Source organism: Squalius cephalus (genome assembly GCF_949319135.1).
Source record: "Squalius cephalus genome assembly, chromosome: 6".
Lineage (NCBI taxonomy): Eukaryota > Metazoa > Chordata > Actinopteri > Cypriniformes > Leuciscidae > Squalius > Squalius cephalus.
Genome location: NC_137127.1, coordinates 20650713 through 20674728, shown reverse-complemented (window position 1 = coordinate 20674728; position 24016 = coordinate 20650713). Strand labels below are relative to the sequence as shown.

Below are 24016 nucleotides of genomic sequence, written 5' to 3'. Positions count from 1 at the left end.
ATAAATGACAAAATCACATAACAAAATGGCAAAAAAAAAATCTAATAAAATTAGAACTGAAAATGCAAAAATAAAAACATTAAACATAATAATAAATACTAAATAGCATATAAATAATACTAAAATAACGCTACTTTGCTGTGCTCACCTTGATGCAGTTGACCAGGTCGGTCTGGTAGTAGCGGTCGTGGTGTGCGTTAGCCGCCGCCAGTGTGAGAAGATATTCGTTCCTCGCATGGGTCGCTTTGGAGTTACAATCGCTTCTCTTTGCTTTCAACTGTAACACACACACAAGGTCCAAAACTTCAAGAAGTGCAAGATTCTGGAACATCCATTTAAAGAGAGAGTTCATGTCATGTCATTCCAACACTATATCATTTGACCTGAACCACCATCAGTTAAATGCAAATGTTTTATTTTTTTCCCACTTACAGCTATAAGACTTTAAAGTAATTGAGTTGTATGGACTACTTTTATGGTGAATTTTTGTTCTTTTTTGGAAAGTGTACACCAATGAGCCAAAATATTATGACCACCTGCCTAATATCTCTGTTCATTTGCGTGCCACCCAAACAGCGCCGACCTGCCGAGACATGGACTCTACAAGACCCTCTGAAGGTGTCCTGTGGTTTCTGGCACCAAGACGTTAGCAGCAGATCATTCCAGTCCTGTAAGTTGTGAGGTGGAGACATCATGGATTGGAATTGGTCCAGCACATCCCAGAGATGCTCAATCAGATTGATATCTGGGGAATTTGTAGGCCAGGGGAACACCTTGAACTCTCCATCATATTCCTTAAACCATTCCTGAAAAATGTGTGGCAGTGTGCATTATCCTGCTGAAAGAGGCCACTGCCACCAGAGAGTGCCATTTGTCATGAAGGGGTGTACCTGGTTTACCGAGAAATTTAGGTAGGTGGCAAGTGTCAAACTGACATCCATATGATAAGACAGTCCAAGTAAAACATCGCACAGAGCATGATCACACACCCTCCGCCAGCTGTCCTCATCCCACAGTGCATCCAGGTGCCATCACTTCCCCATAAACGACGCAGATATACATGGCTGTCCACATGATGTAAGGCAAATGGGACTCATTGGACCAGATGACCTTCTTCCACTGATTCAAGTTCTAGTTCTGATGCTTGTGTTCCCATTGTAGGTGCTTTCGACTGTGATCATGGGTCATCATGGGCACCCTGACCAGTCTGTGTCTCCACAGCACCTTATGCAACAGGGTGCGATGTTGTTACACATTTCTCCCATAACCATCAATACAAATTTCAGTGACTTGTGCCACAATACAGTTCGGACCAGCCTCTGTCCTCTGAATAGCCTTCGTTGCCCTTGTGCATCAATAAGCTTTGGACGCCCAAACCCCTGTCACAGTTTTGTGGTTTGTCGCTCCTCGGGACCATTGTCCGTAGGTTCCCACACCTGCTGACCAGGAACAACCCACAAGCCTTGCCATTTCAGAGATACTCTGACCCTGCCAGTTGGCCATAACAATTAGAATTGGATATGTGACATTGTTAGCAATTGATCAACATGTGTTGCTTCACCTGCGAGTGGTCATAATGTTTTGGCTCATCAGTGTCTACTACCTATTGTATGGAAAAGCTCAGAACCTTTTTTTTTCTCAGAAGAAAGTAAAGAACTCAGCTGAGTAAAATATGAAAAAATGTTGTTTTCATAAATCCTTTAATAACACTCTAACCCAGTCATAATGTGTCTGACAGAAGACCCAAACACACATGGCCTGTCACACTAAAGAGCAGACCAGGTTTTAGATCGGAAGCTAAATGTTTCTTAAAAAAAAAAAAAAAAAAAAAAAAAACAACCTTCAGACAGGGGTGTTTACCTTTACACTGGCCTTCTGTAAACTTATCCTGGATTGGAACAGGCCCAGCTTTGACCTGAGAAAACACAGAGCAGATATTATAAATCACAGACATATCAGACCCAGAGGAAGGAACAAGCAGGATAAATGAAAGCCCGAATCAAAACCTTCCCAGATACGTGCGGAGGAAGAAACAGACATTATAAATCAAACTAGAGTAGATCACTCCAGCAACCTGTGAAAGGAAGGAAGAGGCTTTATAAAACTGGCAAAAATCTGGTTATACCATCACTGAGATAACTTCTTATCTTAAAGGTACAGTAGACCCCAAAATCAATCACTTATTCACTCTCATGTCATTCCAAACATGTTTGACTTTTTTCTGAAGAACACAACAGGAGACATTATGAACAATGTCCACACTGCTCTCAACTATACAATGACAGATCCATAATGGTAAAATTACATCATAAAAACATCAATAAAGTTGTGAATGTGCACTATATTCAATATCTTCTGAAGTCATATGACAGCTCTGCATGAGAAACAGACCCAAATATAATTTGATATGAGCTGAAAATCCTCCCCTCCACCAGTGTTGTTATAGCTAACTAAAATTTAAAAACTAAAACTATTATATTGCTAATTTAAATAAAGCAAAATAAAAATAAAATATTAGATGAAAAACTTAAAAAGCAAAAATTAGAAATTCGTCCATGAAATTTCAGCAACTAACTGAAATAAGTACTAAAATGACTAAAACTAAAAATTAAATATAAATAAATTAGTCTATATATATATATATATATATATATATATATATATATATATATATATATATATATATATATAAAACTAATAAAAACAACATAAGCACATATCAAAATGACTAAAATTAAAATGAAAACTAAAAATATATAAAATAAAAGCTAATTCAAAATATTAATAATACTATAAATAACAGTAAAAAACGCTGCCCTCCACTGTAGCTCTCATTCATGCTTCTGCATATTCAGATTTAAAAACAAAGCCATTTAGTGGCACTGACGTCAAACTGCAGGACTTGGCATCCTAATGTGCCAAGCTTGAAAATTTGGAGGCACAAATGAGATTTTCAGAAAATAAATTATATTTGAGGCTGTTCCTCAAACAAAGCAATCGCATGACTTCAGAAGATTACGAATACAGCACATACATTGCATGGACTATGGTGTTTTTTGGTCACGTTATAGAAAAGAGCATCTAAGGGCCTGTTTATACCTGATCACTTCATGCATTTTTTTACTGATAGGACAGCCATCTGATTTGTTGGAACTGTCCCATTTACAGTTGGCCACGTAAATGTTTCTCCACAAAGCAAATGTAAATCCGATCTTCAATTCCAGCGCTATATGTAAATTCAGGTCAACCAAAGCAACAGATATGAGCTTCATTTTATTTAACATCAGCATATTTTGCATGTTAAATGTTTTTTATTACCATTTTGGGAGTCGTCAAATTTACATGTGGCTTCAACAACCAGATGCGTTTACACTTGGCCAGTTTCTTTTGGAACGTGTCTTCCTGAAGTGGTTTTGAGTGATCAGATTTAAATCAGTCTAGAAAGCGTTTTGGAGGGCATTTACACCTGGTCTTTTCATGATCCAATAGCTATCCGATCAGAGAAAACTCATGAAGTGACCAGGTGTAAACAGGCCTGATGACATGCTTTAAAACTACTACTTTTGCCTTCCACGAAAAAGTCACATGGGTTTGGAATAACATTATGATGACAGAAGATTCGTTTTTGGGTGAACCATTTCCTTTAAACTAAAACTGAAGGTTTTTATAACCAAACATGTTTAAATTCAAGAGTCGAAAAAATAAAAAAGGACAGGCAAAATTGCACTATCCATTTATGAAAAGTCATTAAAAGTTGTTTGAAGAAATTCTAAACATCTAATTTTCTGCGTTTATGTCTGGATTCAAAGATAACTTCCTCATCACAGAGCCCCATTCATTAGAAATCAGAGTTGCTCTGGAATCTGATACACTTTGATTCATTAAGTCTGCATGAAATTTAAGGAAACCGACAGATTCTCTCCCATCTTCCTTCTGCTGCTGAGAACAATAACTGATTCTAATTCAGCTTTACTGCCAGCCATGCTAAACAAGCAGGGCAACATTGATAGCCAAAATCAATAGAAGAACTGAGCGAGGAGCTCACAACGCCATGCCACTGGACTCATCTTTCGCCTCTCTGTCTAATCCGGTCTTGGCAGAGGCTTTGAAATGGCAATTGTAGTGTGGGTACAAATGGCCCTTGAAGATGAAGAGAGATGGTTGAGTGTGTTTAACAAATTCTGCATCGGGCTAATAAATTGCTTTGAACAGAGCGGGGTATTCCCTACTGGGGGCTTAAGTATCAGCCAAAGAAATGCATATTTAATGAAGGCATATCAACTCAGCGACACATCTTTAATGCTGAGGACATTTTAAGTTTGTGATTCTGAGCTGAACATCTTCTATAAAGGCGGAAAACTGCTCAGCGCAATAAAAATTTTAATTCCAATTCCAAGATATGCACAGTTTTATGGATACAGCATTCCCTGTCGCTCAAACAGTAGAGCACGGCACTAGCAATGGCAAGTTCATGGGTTTGATTCCCAAGGAAAGCATGTGATAAAGCGTACATTGAATGTAATGAAAGTCATTTTAGATAAGTGTCTGCTAAATCCATAAATGATTTAGGGGTTCCCAAACCTTTCCATTCCAGGACCCACCTAGACAAGAATAATCTATCTCAAGACCCACCAAAATATAAAATAATTTTAAAGCATGAATGTGGGGTGGGAGGCGTTAGTTCTCTTTGGAGCAGTTTTTTTCTTGTTATAGTATGAATGACAAGTTTAATTGCAATACAAACTTTTGCCACATTATCAAAAATTGAGAGCCTAACAGCCTAATGGCTGCTGAAATAATGTGAAGAATACTGAGTAGTTTTTGTCTGCTGCCTCAACTGATTTACCAGACATGGCAGAACAAATTTAAAGAAATGAAAAAAGATTAAGTAAGCTTAATCATAACCAAAGGTTTGATATGACAAAAATCAGAATATAAAAAATATAATAGACTAATAATTTTATTTGACAGTAGGCCCAGGACCTAGAATTTCAATACTAATATTTATGCTGCGAGTGTTGTTAAACTCATTGCGTTGTTCAGCGCAGAAAACACTTTTGTGCTCGTGTGTGTACATGTGAAATACTTTTTTATATATAGGCTATATTTTTTGCGTTGTAGCAAAATGCATGCAAGGGAACGCAAACAACGCACTCTTACGACGACCATATCTCTGAAAGACAATAGTGCTGTGTTGAACAGACGACAGAGAAATCAGTGCAATTTGTTTCATGAAGCGCGCGCTTGCGACATGTTGTGTAAACAATTTCAGCGTCTCAGAGCGGCGCGGTTCATTTAAGCGGTTCTGTGCGCATTATTAACAAGAAGAAACTCGTTTACTCCAATCACTGCTCTGCATTCTGCATGAGATCGCATTACACCGGATAATTCAAATGTCACGAAAGGCTGATTCAGGTCTCCGCTGCGTTTCCCAAAAGCATCGGGAGCTAAGCTGATCGTATGACCATAAGTGGCAACGTTTTTACGATCTACTTAGGCATACGATGCTTTTGGGAAACGCAGCGCCTTTCGTGACATTTGAATTCTCCTGTGTAATGCGATCTCATAGCGATTTCTATTTAACGTTTGTATCGTGCAAAATGTTTGTGTGTGTGTCATTCATGAAACGTAAATTTAGCTGCAGCCAATAGTGACTGCGCGACCCACCTCTTCCAATCTGCGACCCACAGTTTGAAAACCCCTGATTTAAAGGGTTAGTTCACCCAAAAATGTAAATTCTGTCATCAACTGATCACCCTCATGTCATTCAAAAACCATAAGACTTTTATTCAACCTCGGAACACAAATGAAGATATTTTTAATGAAATCAGAGAGTTCAATCACCCAAAACTCTGATGGTTCAAAACATTCATAAAGAGATTGTAAAATAAATCCATTTGAACAGAGCAGTTTAATCCACGTCTTCTGAAGATCCACGATCACTTTAAATTATGAACAGATTGAATTTAAGCTTATATTCACATATAAACATTTAGTGACGGAAGCTGAAGCATGAGAACCAATGAGGTTCATTCTCGCTTGTTACGCACTTTTGAGCTTCTGTTTATGTTCGCTGTGGATTAAACTGCTTGATTCATATAGACTTATTTTACGATATCTTTATGAACGTTCTGAAGTGTCACATTTTTGGGTGAATGGACTCAACGGTCAACGGAGGGACAGAAAGCTCTCAGATCTCCACCCAATAAAGATCTCCATTTGTGTTTCGAAGATGAACTAAAAAGGGGTCTGGAACGACATGAGTGAGCAATTGATGACAGTTTTCATTTTTGGGTGTACTGTCCCTTTAAGCTCTAATAAAAACTAAAGTCCTATTATCTTAATGTCTAAAGTAAAGGTTTATCATGCATTTACAAATTTTCAATGCAGCATTTTGCAAAATTGCATAAAATGTATACAAATTTCAACCAGTATATTGTTTCAACCAGAATATTGTCCACTCCTAGTGGTTATTCTTTAATTAATGGGACTCAATTAATTAACAAGCACATGTGAAGTGTGTGTTTCTGTTCCATACACCTCTGGGACCGTTTGCACCTGCAATACCAGACGCGCTTACTTGGACTCAATGTCAGCCTTTTCCCGCACAGCCTGGGCCATCTGCTCCAACTCAAAGTATTTCTTTTTGGACTTGGCCAGATCCTTCACTGAATCCTGGAGCTCCGCCTGGATCCGACCCAGCTGCTCAATGCACTGTGGGCGGCCACCGCGGGAGAGCAGAGAGAAATGATGTTAGAGAATTACAGCACAGGACGGATCAGGCCAAAGGGCCGAGGGCCGAGGTTGGTACCTTTTTCAGCTGCTGTTCTTTGTAGAGGCGTACGGTTTTGGCGGGGTCCGAAATCTCGTTCTTGTAGTTCTCGCAGACGTTGAGACGAGACTGGGTCACCTGCACGGTGCCTTCAAGATAAGCTCTCCACACTCCATACACATTCCTACAGTAAGACAAAACATGCTTACTAATTGTAAACACTATTTATGGATCAATACTTGCAAACAAAAGCAACAGACCAATATTTGAACAGTTGCACATGGGAGTTTACTTTACGCATGGTCAGTCATGAATGATCAATGAATATAATCATGGCAAATAAAGAGTAACCTACAAGTTGCATTAAATCACAGAGGTCTGTATTAAATAAGGGAAAGCTTTGCATACATTTAAAAAATACCAGAGTGGATACATTGGTTATCTTCTTATGAGCACATAATCACTGTAGTGTGGCAGCCTTTTAATTAAAAGGGGACCTATTATGCAAAATATTGTTTTTGATCATAAATGTGTATATGTAGTGTGTGTACACGACCACCCTATTGTGGTAAAAATCCATCCACTAAGTTATTTTCCCCATAAATCTGAAACAGTGTCTCAAAATGAGTCATTCAGAAACGTGCTCCAATGTGATGGACATTTAATGTTTCCTCATTCAAAAAGATGCCCGAGAGGCGTTTCAAAGATGGCCGCCGAGTGAAATGACTTGGCTGTACACAGTCCGCCATGTTTATCTCCTCCCCAGGGGTCTTCATTTATAAAACTATGCGTAGGATCCTTACTAAAAGTGTACGTGCACCGGAAAGCCAAAAATGTCGTACGGCAAAAAATCAGACTTACAAAACCGTGCGTACGCCAGATCCTGCGCAAATTCGCAAAATTCCCTTTAAAAAATCCCAGTCAGCGGAAGATTGTGCGCACACGCGTCTCCTCCCCAAAATAAGCATATATGGAGTTTACAACGCCTAGTTTTACTATGCAAATCCTCATCTGCATATCTTTTGCATGTTTCCATGTTTAACAGTACAAGACATTAGGAAAATATGAGATACGAATGTGCAGTCACATTAAATTGCTAAAAATCATTTAGTAGCCTATCCTTGCCTGGATTTTGAATAAACAAATCAAATAGTATAAAATATATTTCAGAAAAAGTTTTTCTCAATCTTTTCCATGATGGGCAAAATAGTATTTTTAATTGCTTTATATTTTTAATGGAAACAGATAGGCCTTATTGTGCATTATTGATCATTATTATTAAAAAATTTAATATTTTCTCAGACCATTATAATGCCCTAAGCGATCCTCGCTATAGTTAAAAAATTAAAGCACAGCATGCCAAAGGAAAAGTGTTCAAAAGCATCCCATCAACAACAAATATTTCGATTTATTAGAATATAAAAAATACTGTAACTTCTCGGAAATTATTTCATGTAATTTGAATGGCATATTTAATCTAAATGTGTAGCCTATATCATTTGTAAAACATAGTTCAAATCATTCTTTTATTTATTTAAACTAGTATGTGAACATGCACTGTATTTATGATTAGGACTTCCTTCATCTGCAGTCAGTCCCTCATCTCACCATCGGTGTCGCCAAACTGCTCCGTCTCCAGAATGTTCGCACGCATGTGTCAGAGTTTGCGTGCAGGTAAGCAAATTTTCCCGTCAAGTTTGTTTTTATAAATCACAACTTATGCGTCGGAAGTGTGCATTATTGCGAAAATGCCTCTTTCAGGGCCTGTTTTGTGCGTATGCAATGGTTATAAATGAGGCCCTAGAGCATTTAACAGCAGCATTCAAGTAAGAATTGTATTCTTATTAAAGCTACAAAAGTTATTCAACAAAGAGCAGTGAGTGATTTTCTGTTTTTCTTTTGTTGTTTGATTCATATAACAGCACATACAGCAGTAGGTACTGTATATTACACTGCCGTCCCTTTAATACACAGATCTAATATACACATGCGATTTCTTTCCCTGCTGTTCACGTTCACAGACATAACCAACTGTTTATGTGAAATGTGTTTTTTTTTACATAACTTTAAAGAGAACTTTATACTCGCGGGATGCGCCGTCTGACATCCAGCTTTCTGTGCGAGTGCTTTGGATGTGTGCGCTCAAAAAAACATATATCAGAAGTTTAAACTGATATGGCTTTAAAACGCACGCAAATAATAACTTTCATGATAATGAAGAACTACAATGTCACGTGAGCGCGACCGCGATAGAGACAATAATCAAAACGAAATCGATGTTTTAGTTTTTGGCAGAGTATCAGAGGCACGAACTGCAAAAGCTCCGCCCTCTTCTGGAAAGTGGGGTGGGGAGCAGCAGCTCATTTGCATTTAAAGATACATACAAGAAAACAGCATGTTTTTGTATAAAAGGTCCCCATTAAGTTAATTTCTTTTAGCTCATGTAGTTCTATTTGAAACAACTCACCATTATGTACATCCAAATGTTTATTCTTACCATGCCAAGTGTCAAATAATAAAATAGCAGTCCTATAGTAGTCAGAAAAACATTGACATTACTTTCCCCAGTGAAATTAATCACTAGACTACTTTAAAACTTAATTATGGCAGTGTTGTAAGACTCAAGAAACAAAAACTCACTGTAAAGCACCCAGCGGGAAAATGATAGTCATTAAACATCAAGATCATTATGATTTCACCATAAACTTGTTTTTTTTCACTCACCTGTAGTCTGTCCTCTGATCATCTGGTTTGATCCCAGGCCAGTCCCTCTTTAAATACTGACTTGCCAACTTCTGCAGTGCCTGAACAATATATAAAAAAAACAACAAAAACCAGCATAAGATGGTTGAATTTGTTTGGTTTCTCAAGCTACATCACAATTCCAATGCTATCCCTCATAAATAGTAAGCGAAAGACAAATTAGTGCATACAAAATCATAGTATACTGGTATGCCAAATGTGCCTATGAAATGTTTTTTAGGGGGGTAATATTAATCCCTTACGCAACAGATTTATTCAGCTGAAAAAAGCTACATTTCAATAGCAGTTTATAAAAGAATCTAAACGTTTTCATGAAATTCTACAAATTCATTCATGAATTTTAAGCTAATTAATGTTAATTCTTAAATTGCAAACACAAGCACAAATAAACAAGGACAAAACATTTAATTATGTGGATGCCTACGTGCCGTTTTATTATCAAAAATGCTTTGCCTGTAGAGTGCCGTTATAAAAGCATGTGAATTTGAATGCAACCTCAATCTCTTCGCATATTTTGTGTTTTCGAACATGAACACAAAGCAATTAACAGGCCATATGCGTGTTCTCATGACCCTGTCATCGAGCACCATTTATCACTAGCACAAACACACGACACGTTACAAAGCAACCCAAATTCCAACGACTGTGACATATGTTTGCTGTTGGCACGAAGAACGGGGAGTGCGTACGGGTTCCTTTGGGAACGTCAAAGGCCTAGGCTCGAAATTACAGTTCCATCCCTAACTGCTCAAACGCCACCTGACATATGGTGAAACGAACAAGGCGGCCCTACTTCCTAATATTTTCACTATAGAGCCCTGGCCCTCTTCCGCCATATTGTAAATGGAGGAGGAGAGACGCACCTCTATTTGAGGCTGATTAGCCGCTGGCTTTCATAGCGGCCCATCCCCACCTGCCCGATTCCCAGATAGCAAACAACGGCGCTCAAAGCCGCTCGCTGTGAACACAGCATCTACAGTGCTAGCGGATGAGAGCATGGCATGTGTTTGTGTAAGCAGCAGGGAATGAGGCAGGAGAAAGGAGCCCTTCTCTTCGGCTGAGGGCGGCGGTGTGGCACAGACTGGCCTCTTTCAGCCCCTCAACAGGACATTACAGATCAGCTGGGCTGACGCCTTTTATTTTCCTTCCTCTGCATGACTCCCTCAAGCATATTAGAATAATCACTGGACATGTTTTTCAACGCTGGACACGCACACACATACACACTTACAAAGGAAACAAGACGGAATAAAAAGGTCAAAGAGAAAAGAAAACTTAAAACAAAAAAGACTTAGTGTGTACAAGGTTGGGCGATATGTTAAATATTAACAATATACTCTATATGTTGCTGGAGAAATACACTTGAGCAACAGTAAAAATCTTTATTCGACTTTATTTGCCAATAAAGCCAATCTTTCTTTGGCTTTATTTGACTATGACTTTATACTAGTTTTGCAATCTTTTGAAAAACTTAAAAATATTTAATTCAAATCAATTCACTGATTCAAACTGAAAAACTGATTAAATGACTCATTCAAAATGAACACATTCTTCATTGATTATAGTCAAAAAATATGCAAGTAAACATTGTTCATTACCATTTATAAATGCTGCTGTTTACATGTGTGTATATACAAATACTTATAAATGATCAAATATTATTTCTGCCTTGTTCATTTAGTAATTTAGAAAAACTGTAGAAAACCCAAAAATGTGTATTCAATACACATTAAACAAATAAATAAATAAACCTTTTAGCAAATAGATAAATATGGTAATTATATTGAATATCTAAAAAAAAAACCTGAATAAACTACAACAATTTGTTTAAAAAAAAGAACTAATTAAAAATAAAACAACCATTTAGGATTTAGAAAATATATAAATATGCCAATGTTTAAATATTTTTTAAACAAATCGATATAATTATAAATAAATAAAAACACCCTTTTAAACTCATAAGAATAGAAACACATAAGAATAGAAACCATCCTTTTTCATATGCAAATACTGCAAATTTCAATCATATGTATTTTTTTCTACTGAGAAACACGCAAACATACACCACAAAATAAAGAAACAAAGAAGAAAAAGGGTACTGGACAATGACTGGTAAGTGCGGCACCAGAAAGACTGACACAATATCGACTGTTTCTTCAGAACTGAGCCGCTGTGGTCAGCCAGCAGTAAACACAGTCCAAGCAAAGCCATAAGAATTTCACATGAAAGAAACAGGAGCCACTAATGTAAACATGAAGAAAAATTAAATGACCCAGTCTAAACATTCAATCAGGCAAATCGGATGAAACAACAGAAAGATTCAGAAATGTCCTGTCAAATAAGGCCTGAATCTCTCAAACCTGACAAGAACGCTTGCTAATGGCCCAGTTAAGGATGCAAGCATGCATGTTTTTCAGCAAACTGTTCTGGTTGCCGTTACTGCATTGTGGCCACTTCAGTGTTTGTTGGTAAGAAGACATGAGGCCACACACTGCTCCCTGTAGATTCAGGAGAGAGGTGTTCAGATTCAGGTGATTGTTTTGTTGCTTCCAAATGAATGGCAGTCTACAGGTGTGTGTCATGTACATTAAAGCCATAGAAGTCAATTCAAGACTTCCGCTGTCGAGCTCAGGAAATTACAGGCAAACACACCACTTCATCTCTATAAACAGAAGGTGGAGTGGTTGTCATAGCAACCGGAACAATCGCCCTGTGCGGTCCAGATAAGGTGGACCACTGCTTTGAATCCATGCTCTAATAAGGTGTGCCCAGCTAACTCAAAGCTGTGCTGTATTCTGTCATAACAGAACATGGGAAAATTGCATTAATGACCCTGCCTGTTTTTATCGATTATTTTCTGACTTGACATGAAAATGCAATACCATCTCAGAAACATGCAAATGTTAAAGCTAAAGCATGTCATTTCTGGGACTCCACATAATAAAAAAAAACAAAAAAACAAAAATATTATTGGCTTCCCAAACACAACCCGTCTAAGCAAAAACAAGACGACATGGCCCAAACTCACTCAAGTCTGAAGTTGACATTTCAGACATTTCCAGAAATCTAATATACCAATAGCTTATTTTAAGTAAAGGCCCTGACACACCAAGCCGATGGTCGACCAACGTCAGGCCGTTGTTGAGCGTCTTAATTTTCATCGTGTCAGTATTGCGCCATCATGAAAATCTATCATTTGCATGTGTTTTTATAGCCAGTTTAAACGTTCAAGCGATTTTAAATTGTTCAAGCGCAATAAAATGCAAAAGAGAACCGAATGGAATACTTACACAACTACTTCCGCGTTCTAGTTAGTACATATCGGGAGTTTCTGTGCAGGGTTTCTCAAACTCGGTCCTGGAGGGCCACTGTCCTGCACAGTTTAGCTCCAACCCTGATCAAACACACCTGAGCAAGCTAATCAATGTCTTCAGGATCACTAGAAACTCACAGCTAGGTGTGTTTGATCAGGGTTGGAGCTAAACTGTGCAGGACAGTGGCCCTCCAGGACCGAGTTTGAGAAACCCTGGGTTAGAGCATTCAGCGCACCTACATACATGAGAATGCAAATTATCACTATTTTTTATGGCTGCCAACTGATTAAAAACATTGAATAATGATCTTTGTATTAATTATCTTGAGCCTGCTGAAATGTTCCTATAAATATATTTTCTTTCCAACTGTGCATTCTGAATAATAAATAGGCTAAAATGTATCCACTAAGCTGGAGCAGTTCTATATGCTCGTCTTCTCATTAACAGTTTTTTTTTCTCTTTCTGACATTTCATACCTGTTGGGTTTACATTTTTAAATGAAACTGACTATTAAAAGGATTGCTTGTGTGCGCTGGTGTTTATTCCAGTCTTTTAAAATAGTTGAATGAATGAATGCTCGCGAGGTGCCTGTAACGATGTTAAATAGGCTAGGCTATTTAATCAATAACGCACACAGCGTAGTGGAGAATGACAGTCAACTACTTTGAATATTGTAGCATTTTGGACATAATATGTAAATAGTGAAAAAATTGACATTGAAAAATGACAAAGAATGATTAAAATATTTAACCCAAATAAATAAATGTTCGTGGTTCGTACTGATGTTATTCATCTGTTCTCATACACTTCAGCGTCGCGGTCACTAGTTTAGACGAATACTGACACCCTGTGGTGAAATAATGGTGTATTTTTAACACCCGCTGCTTTTTCAGATCTTGGGTTGGATTATAACATGATGTTCCGATGAGTTTGGACAATTCTGCACACAGTAAACATCAGAATATACCTTCTCCTGTCAATAAAAATTGCCAAATTTTTAAATCTTATTGCGGACACTCATTTTAGGTGGCGTTTGTTCAACTCATTGACCACAGTACATTGAAAGTAAACATAACCAGAAATAAGTGAGACATACTATTTCCAAACGGAAGTGCGTCACGAAGCTCGTTGCAAGTGGTCCATTTGGTACTTGCAGAGCCCGTCTACGGAGAGCCTTGGCACTTCCTATTAAGTCCTATTGTACCGAATTGTGGTTGTAGTTCCACCAGAGTTCCACTGGGGGCGATCGCCCATGAGTGCAAAATGAATGGGAGTCTATGGGGCTAGACGGCTAAATTTGTCTCTTTCACCTGATTGCCATTGAGAAATCTCAGATTTGATTGTAGGTTTTGCAAGTTCAACATGAGTTATAGATCGAAAGTTGAATGAACGAGTACGTATGTCCTTTCGATTTCTTACAGGTTGAGTTGTTGTTGCCCATAACACACTAGCATTCTGCTAATGAACGCTGATTGGTCAGTGAAGGACTGATTACGACCAGAGATACCGCTTGATGGCATTGTGGCATCCGAAGAGGGACCAGAAACAAACAAAACAAAAACTCGTCTAGCACGTGTATTTACCTGTGTCAGCTGTGTTGTTGATGCCTCGAGAGAAAAGAAAGTGCAGAGCGCGAAAGCACTAAAGTGACTGAAGGATTGCCGTAAAGCAGTATCTCTGGTCGTACGATGTGTATGACGTCATTGACACTTTAAAAGACTTTTTAAAGCAAATAAGTGACTCTAAAAAATCTAACACCCAGCAATGTGTAATTTCTTTGCATCTCCTTTCGAATACAACATTCAAATTACTAGAAAAAAAATGACATCCTGAGAAAAGTGGATTTTGATGGGTATAGCGCCATAGACCTCCATTCATTCTGCACTCGCCTGTGAGCGCCCCCGCATGGACAGAGACGTGTTACTGCAGCCAGTCCAGAATCCGGAAGTAACCAGAGAGTGCCAATTCTCTTCATATTAGACATTCTCTGGTACTTGCATGAATGTCTGAGACGGCATATATACCCAAAGCGCGTGCTCCTATCACGTCCTAATAGGTTTCTACACGGTGAAATACACACAAAAAATTGTGTCAAAAATGTTTGTATTGGTGCGTATTCACGTAAATGCAGTCAGTTATTTCTTAGGTAAGAGTAAACAGTTGGGGGGAAAATCAGTGTATATTGGATCTGTCTATCATGTCTTAAAGTGACAGAAGCCTAATATAGCTTACCTGCTGATGTCTATCATTATTGTTAATCAAACAACAAAAGACAAAGAGGAAACCATATTTCCATTTACTTATGGAAATATGGTTAATGCAGGTGTGGCTTAGGCAGACAGGACAGAGCACTAACAAAATATTCATCCATTTGGAAATATAGATCCATACAATAAACTACCAATAATGTAATGTGTTAAAAAAATACCTTAAAAATGGCTCAGCATCTTTACAAAACAGTTATTTACAAAAAAGTTATGTTGATCTTTGACCTTTATACACACTGCATGCTATTGTAAGGACTCTAGGTCTGTCAAAGCCTCATCTTCATCCATGTAAATTTCAATATGGCAACTACCCTGACCAAGGCCTATAGCCAACCACCTGTCATATAAAACCCACACAAAACACAGAGCCGCAAACGAAGAGAAAACGGATCTGTCTTTTCAGATCCCAATACGCTGTTCCCATTCACCAAAGTAACCTGGTTACCGGTTGAATTAATATTGATGTAAACAGTCAAGTCCCGCTCTATAGTTTTTCACATTAAAAAAAGCTGTTTAACTCAGAAATACAGTATGTCAAAAAATACAGAAGTCCTAACTTCCATTACATGGTGACTTACAGTTTGCTCAGCAAGCACGAGATGATGTGGAAACCAAAAAACGGTTAAAAACAAGTCAATAAAATCTTGAATTAAACGCCTTCCACAGACAAGATATACAGTAAATGCATTTAGACAACTTAACTTAGTAAATACTATCAGAATGTGAAGAGACTTTCAACCAGCTTAACAGAACTGTTTCTAGAACAAATCACCAACCCTGTCTTTAATGACATATAGTAGCCTAATATTTAGTTGGACTCGGACTCAACACAGACTCGAATAAGGAGGACTTGTATTAACTTCTTTAAAAAAAAATTACCCCAAACTTTTGAACAGTAGTGTAAGTAAATTAATCAACAAACAGTAGCTTACTTAAATCAGACTTTCACATTGACAAGTTAAAAATCGAACGTCTGATCACACACCTCTCCTCACCTCAACTAACCACACCTAATGCCTGCAGCTTGTTCAAATGCCTAAGTATGAGCACTCCTAACAGTGATGTTTTTGTAAGTGAACACTAATGAATACGGCCACTGTGTCAAAAAGACCATTATTGGTCATAGGTGTGGCAGCAAACAGGCCAGTCGTAACAGGAAGCACCCACCACTGCACACACAGTCACTTCCTGTTTGCAGGCAGAAGTTGGAGCGGTCGGACCCGACGGCAGGATATCCGCAACAGACCAAACAAAGTGAGAGAACGAAAAAGTGAGAAAGAACGAGAGATAAACGTCTCCTTCCTGCTCTCATGTTCTAGACATCAATTGCTAAATTAACCAGTGAAACTACAACGTTAACTCTTTCCCCGCCAGCGTTTAAAAAAAAGAAAAGTTGCCAGCCACCGCCAGTGTTTTTGAACATTTTCACAAAAATGTCATGGCCCCCAGAATACTTTGTTGTATGAATATCTGAACATGCAATATATCAAAAGAAGGAACAGACCCTCTGCTTTTAAACAAAAAAAGCCATTTTATTCTAGCTTCATGCATTCTTTTTTTTTAATCACCACTTGAATGTGGGTTAGTTTCATAAAAAAGCAAAATCATGTTTTTGTCAAAGACTACATTTGGATGGGATTCAGAACGATGATCAAAGCATAGGCCTAGATGAAGTAAATCAAGTCCATCAACACCCCTAACGCTCATCCTGGGTCAACATTTCATTCAGTAACATTAGGCAGTTTTGATTTATATGCGGTTTAATGTTGATGATTTTTATATGCATATTATGTATGATATCGTTTGTTTCTGCATCTTCTTCGCATGTGTTTTGAGCAGGAGATTCAGTACTCTTTCAAAAAGATGCTTAATAGCGCCTCTACCGTATAAAAGTGAAAACACGGAAAGTCAGAAATTTGAGTCAATGGCGGGAAATTGTTAAACAAGAGAAAGTGGGAAAAAGTGGAAATGGGTCCTTCAAGTCATTTTTAATAATGCACACAACGCCATCGCAAACACAATTATTTCTTTGAAGCATTTAGGCCTAAATATGTTTGCAATGCAAGCATCACCTACACTGTAAAAAATTATTTCCATGATTTGTTAACACAACATATTTTCTTTTGTCAAATCAACTAAGATGCACTAATGTTGTTAAGATAACAAAACATTTTAAGTTAAGGCTTATTAAACTAATGGCTTGGTGGCAATGCACTGATATAAAATAAAAACATTAGTTGATTCTACTAATAGATAGTTCACTAGACCTCTGAGTCTTAGTTTTCCCTGCGCATGCGCCGGACGCACGGCAGTATGACACAGACGACACTTGAACGCGAGGGCGCGATTTTCTCTTCAGCTTCTTCAGAAGCAAGCAAAGACGGTTTATGGTAAGTACTTTTAAAATTCACTGTCTTAATAGATTAGCAGCTAGACTGGTTTTGTCTAAGGGTAATTTTTATTTATTTCCTAGGCAGCGAAAATTCAGAAGAAGGTTTAAATCTATAATAATTGTGCCTCAGAAATTTCAGAAGTTTCCATTGAGGTTATTTTAAAATAGTATGTTTCGTATCTTTACAGTTTAGTAAGGCTGTTAGTGAAGCGTTTCAACCTTAAAATAATCCCGATAAATAATAATATTTTAGTTATTTTTCATTTTCGTCTTGATTAGATAAACATGAATTGCCCGTTTTAAAATAAAATGCATTCAGGTCAAGTTACCTTTAAGAGAAGAAGGAAACGGCGATAAGTAATAGAGATTGAATATATGTGAATATATGTGAATAGACTGTTATATGTGCTTCTTAAGCAATAAGTGTTCAAATGAATCTTTTTATGTGATATTTCAGACGTGTTGAGCTTTTGAACATGTTTACACGACGTAACTTGGACTAACGTTAACGTTGCAGCTGAACGGAAAGGCGGCATTTTCTTCTAGGCTGTTTATGGTAAGTAGCTGCTAGGCCTAATTAATCTTAACTGGTTTTGTCTAAGATTAATTTAATGTATTTCCTAGGCGGCAAAAAGTCTGAAAATTGTTTAAATTTATTATAATTTTGCCTCAGAAATGTCTTCCTCTTTCGTTGACCCGTTTCCATTGAGTCCATTTTAATATACATAACGTTAACGTTAACTTAGTGGTTTAATGTTAACGTAGCGTTAGTTGCTTTCACACATGAGCCTTTTATACATTTTTTACATTTTAGAGATTGTGTGAACAGATCCTAAACAGGTTAAAGATGTGAGGAGCAGATGGCCTGCTTTATTTAACTTACCCAGAGACAGGTTAGCATTCTTTACTAAAACATGGGTTACTTTTGTAATACAGTATTGCCTTGCATTATAAACGTCTTTATTAACTACCTATTCTAAAACTTAAAACACTTATTTATTAATTTTTATCTTTAGAACCCATTTCTCAATACTTGGGTTAGCCTACTAGCCTATGTCAAAACATTTCACACAGTAAGCACAACAGTGATCTATGTGGGTTAAAGGGATAGTTCACTTTGATATTCATTTTTGATATGTTTTAGCTTACCTCGAGGGCATCCAAGATGTAGGTGTCTTTGTTTCCGCAGTAGTTTCAATTTTGATATTTTTAGGTCAAACCGTTCTTGTCTGTCAGTCATATAATGCAGGTCTGTGGTCACTGTCTCAAACCCCAAGCACAGAGTCCAAATTAAAACAATTCCCCATCGTCCAAATGAAACAATTCCCCATCATAAGTACACATTGATGGCCTAAGACACGAAACGAGCGGTTTGTGTGAGAAAACGAACAGTATTTATATCGTTTTTAGCTCTTGAAAACAGCACACCGTCCAAATGATCTGACGGCGCGGGCGGGTATAGATGTATACAAATGTCGCCTTGGCTACTGCAGTTCATTGGAACGAAACCGTAGCCAAGCGACATCTAGTGTATATATCTATGTGGGTATAGATGTATACACTAGATGTCGCCTTCGCTACTGCAGTTCATTGGAACGAAACCGTAGCCAAGGCGACATCTAAGTATACATCTATACCCGCCCGCGCCGTCAGATCATTTGGACGTGTGCTGTTTTCAAGAGCTAAAAACGATATAAATACTGTTCGTTTTCTCACACAAACCGCTCGTTTCGTGTCTTAGGCCATCAATGTGTACTTATGATGGGGAATTGTTTCATTTGGACGATGGGGAATTGTTTTAATTTGGACTCTGTGCTTGGGGTTTGAGACAGTGACCACAGACCTGCATTATATGACTGACAGACAAGAACGGTTTGACCTAAAAATATCAAAATTGAAACTACTGCGGAAACAAAGACCTACATTTTGGATGCCCTCGAGGTAAGCTAAAACATATCAAAAATTAATTTCAAAGTGAACTATCCCTTTAAACTGTGGATAATTTATCACTGCTTTGGCACAAAATAAATTCAATGAAAATATGTTTCAATGAATCTTTCTTTGCATGAATTCTTGTCTCTTACAGACAACCATTGCCAAAACTACAGGCCAATCTGCACGTTTACATACTTTTTTGAAAACTGAAAAGGTGACCTAAGTATTGAGAAATGTGTCCTAGCAATTGTTAAAAAAAAACTGTATATTCTAATTGTGGGTCTGGCATTTTACTAGATTGCTGCAGAATTTCGATGCATAGTGTCCACAGACCTTAAGACGACCTTTTTCCATGGGCTTGATGAGTACCTGAAAGGATTTTTGCGGTTGTACCAAGCCAAAGACATTGGAGAACTCAAGACCCTGATTCAGTCTCTTGAAGATGATGTAAGTAAATGTTAATTTATTTTTAGAAAAATGGTTCCAGTGTCACATGCCTGATTAATTAAAATTTCCATGCAACAGTGTTTCCACTATTGTATGGCGTCATTTTTTAGTCAAATGTTATGAGCGTGTAAGACATGCTCACGAGCACATTATGTTATTTCACGCGCGCAAAAATTAACCTTCAGCTGGCATGATAAAAGTACTCGCGCACAAATTCAACAACCGAGAGGTGTACAGGTAGCTGCGAGCGAGCGCCTGGCATACTCTCATAGATTAACTCTGCTTGTACAGTGGAATCCTGCTCGCGCGCAGCGGGCTTCTGCTCGTGGAGTGCTGTTTTGCTCGCGCAGTGGATTTCTGCTCGCTCAGCTGATTTCTGCTCCCTCGAGTCTACACGACTTTTGACAATTTGGGGGCGAAAACCAAGGAGGGCACTGACCCTCTTATGATTGGTCACTTTCATCATGGAAAATCTTGGGAAATCCTAACCCCGCCCACCTTCAGACGCAGCGCGAGTCACTCAGCTCGCTCTGCTAGTCCGGTTATCTCTGTATATTTTAGGCAACGAAATATGTGATAAAACACCTTACTAACTATTTTCGTTTTCATTTAAAGAAATCTTAAAGGGGGGGGTGAATTGCTGTTTCATGCATACTGAGTTTTTTACACTGTTAAAGAGTTGGATTCCATTGCTAAACATGGACAAAGTTTCAAAAGTTAAGTTGTACGTTTGAAGGAGTATTTTTGTTCCAAAAATACTCCTTCCGGTTTGTCACAAGTTTCGGAGGGTTTTTTTCGAGTATGGCTCTGTCTGACGTAAGAGAGGGCGGAATTTCCTTATATGGGTCCTAAGGGCACTTCTCCGCGGGCGCGCGCGCACTCGTAGACCAGAGAGGGAAGAGAGCGAAAGCAGTACGTTACCTCAAAGCGCTATGCTCGGCTTTTAGGGAAGTCAATGTCACCAAAGAAGTGGGTTTTTGGTTGCCAGGGCAAGACAACCCTGCACAGATTCCCAAAGAACCCAGCGTTAAGGGAACAGTGCATGGAGTTTGTTTTTCCTGAGCATAAACGGAGTTGTGTAGACTGTTTGTTCCCTGCATTTCGACGATGATTGTTTTATAAACAAAGCCCATATCGACGGATTTGCAGATCGTCTAATGCTTAAGGATCGAGCAGTCACAATGATAAAGGTTCGCTGTCGCATGCGGTGAGTAAACTGCTTCAAATGTCTCTCTGTGTTGTTGTTAGCTCGGTTAGCACTATAGCACACCGCCCACACGGCCCGCCCCCAGCCGCTCGTTTTTTTCCGGAAAGACTCGGTATAGCCTATCTTTCTATTATAAATATAATAAAACTAAAGACGTTTTGGAGATATGAAGGATGCAATACTACTCTATAGGTACTCAAGATTAACAGGAGATTGAGTGAAAATGAGCAATTCACCCCCCCTTTAAACATGATAGCCACACAAATGTGGTTCATGCAACGTGTATTGATTATATTCACTGCACATAACGTTTGCCTATTAAAAAAAAACAAAATATAAAACACAAACCTGCCTCTTTTCGTTTTAAATATAATATAAAAACATTAAACATTTTAATATGGTCCAGGCAATATGTGCATTTACTAAACAACAGATTTTGCAGTAAACAACATTACAGTTTTTAAAATTTTAAATACAATTATTACAATTTAAAATGACAAAACTCAACCCAGTCTCTTTTTGTTAAATTTCAGTTTGATCAATATTAGCCATGATAAAAGTATAAGTAAAAGGTATACAAATAAAGCAAACAATTCAGTCAAACATACAAAGTCAGCGCTCTAGTCTAACCATACAACGATGACCGGGTGCTCGGCGCTCATGTACCCCGCCTGGAACAGCCTTTCCTCGGCTATAGTCTTTCTGACGTTCGCCGCTTTCTCTGGCATCTCTGTAGTGGTTAAACATAAGATATAATTCGTCTTGTGTATATCTAACGGGTGATTTTTGGTCTCGTGAATCTATAATTTATTCCCTGGCCAATCGTTTTGGCTGAGGGGAAGTTTCATAACTTAATAAGCTATTTAACATTACCGTTGTATGGTTAGACTAGAGCGCTGACTTTGTGTGTTTGACTGAATTGTTTGCTTTATTTGTATACCTTTTACTTATACTTTTATAATGGCTAATATTGATCAAACTGAAATTTAACAAAAAGAGACTGGGTTGAGTTTTGTCATTCTAAATTGTAATAATTGTATTTAAAATTTTAAAAACTGTAATGTTGTTTACTGCAAAATCTGTTTTTTATTACAAATGCACATATTGCCTGGACCATATTAAAATGTTTAATGTTTTTATATTATATTTAAAACGAAAAGAGGCAGGTTTGTGTTTTATATTTTGTTTTTTTTTTAATAGGCAAACGTTATGTGCAGTGAATATAATCAATACGCGTTGCCTGAACCACATTTGTGTGGCTATCATGTTTAAGATTTCTTTAAATGAAAACGAAAATAGTTAGTAAGGTGTTTTATCACATATTTCGTTGCCTAAAAATATACAGAGATAACCGGACTAGCAGAGCGAGCTGAGTGACTCGCGCTGCGTCTGAAGGTGGGCGGGGTTAGGATTTCCCAAGATTTTCCATGATGAAAGTGACCAATCATAAGAGGGTCAGTGCCCTCCTTGGTTTCCGCCCCCAAATTGTCAAAAGTCGTGTAGACTCGAGGGAGCAGAAATCAGCTGAGCGAGCAGAAATCCACTGCACGAGCAAAACAGCATTCCGCGAGCAGAAGCCCGCTGCGCGCGAGCAGGATTCCACTGTACAAGCAGAGTTAATCTATGAGAGTATGCCAGGCGCTCGCTCGCAGCTACCTGTACACCTCTCGGTTGTTGAATTTGTGCGCGAGTACTTTTATCATGCCAGCTGAAGGTTCATTTTTGCGCGCGTGAAATAACATAATGTGCTCGTGAGCATGTCTTACACGCTCATAACATTTGACTAAAAAATGACGCCATACTATTGGGCCAAAATCGAGCATGCTAGTGCGTGCCAGGACCAGTCTCGCTTCCACTGTCACTTCCAGGGCTTGATCAGGCCTCATCTGGGCTTCCTCGGGGGAAATGGCCAGAGCTTTTTGGAGTTTTTTTTTTATTTTATAAAATAAATTTATGTTATTTTATCAGGCTACCAGCGATATAAACGAAAATAACTGGCTTCCGGCAACAGTTGACGCGCGTTCACGGAAGATGGATGCCGGCGTATGATGTAGGACATAGCATTTGATTTAGCTATACTTCGTTCTACGTCACGACGCTTACTACGCTACGTCATACGCCAGCATCCATCTGTCACAGTGTCTGGTTTATGTTCCTTGGGTCACCACTAGATGTCCTCCTTCCCCACGGTGTCCATCACACTCTTGAACTACATCCCCCATGATCCTTGTCTTTTCATTGCACTCAGCTGTCCCTTATCACTGATCATTGCACTCAGCCTGTTCCCCATTAGCATTGTCATTTCCCTGTGTATATAACCCTGTCTGTTTTAGTGTCACGGAGTCCTTGTATTTATCACGCCACTTCAGTGTCTGTTTCTAGTCTGCACTTGTCTTTTGTTTTTGGATTGTTATATTGGAATTTGACCCATGCCTGGATTTGACTACTGATTTTGGATTTCCCTTTAATAAATACTTACTGCTATTGGATCTCCCTGTTTCCCGTGTGTGGTATCGTGACACCATCTCCTGTGAACGTGCGTCGACCGTTGCCGGAAGCCAGTTAATTTCGTTTATAAAGTTTTAAATATGTATATTTTTATGACAAAACTGCACAGATTACCCTCAGAAGCCCATCATTTATCCCCCTGGATGGATTACTTTTGTGAAGGATGCATGCACATTTTAGGGACTTGAAGGAGCGGACCCCATAACTTGACATTATAACCACTGAAAGATCTAAGACATTTTCTAAAATAACTGAAAATGTGTTCGTCTGAAATATTATTAACATATGCATCTCGAACGGCTTGAGGGTGAGTAAATCATGGGTTTAAAGGGATAGTTCACTTTCAAATTAATTTTTGATATGTTTTAGCTTACCTCAAGGGCATCCAAGATGTAGGTGTCTTTGTTTCAG

At 38.3% G+C, this 24016-nt stretch overlaps 1 protein-coding gene across 2 annotated transcripts in view; it reads right to left on the bottom strand.

The window, feature by feature from the left end:
- Nucleotides 1–24016, bottom strand: part of fchsd2 (FCH and double SH3 domains 2) — a 102695-nt gene that overhangs the window by 31435 nt on the left and 47244 nt on the right. For both annotated transcript variants that reach the window (XM_079873545.1, XM_079873544.1), the window contains exons 4-8: nucleotides 9497–9576; nucleotides 6812–6956; nucleotides 6581–6714; nucleotides 1861–1915; nucleotides 149–277 (exon numbers count right to left, since the gene is read on the bottom strand). In XM_079873545.1, coding sequence (XP_079729671.1) covers nucleotides 149–277; nucleotides 1861–1915; nucleotides 6581–6714; nucleotides 6812–6956; nucleotides 9497–9576 — 543 coding nt within the window. The remainder of the gene's footprint in view (nucleotides 1–148; nucleotides 278–1860; nucleotides 1916–6580; nucleotides 6715–6811; nucleotides 6957–9496; nucleotides 9577–24016) is intronic.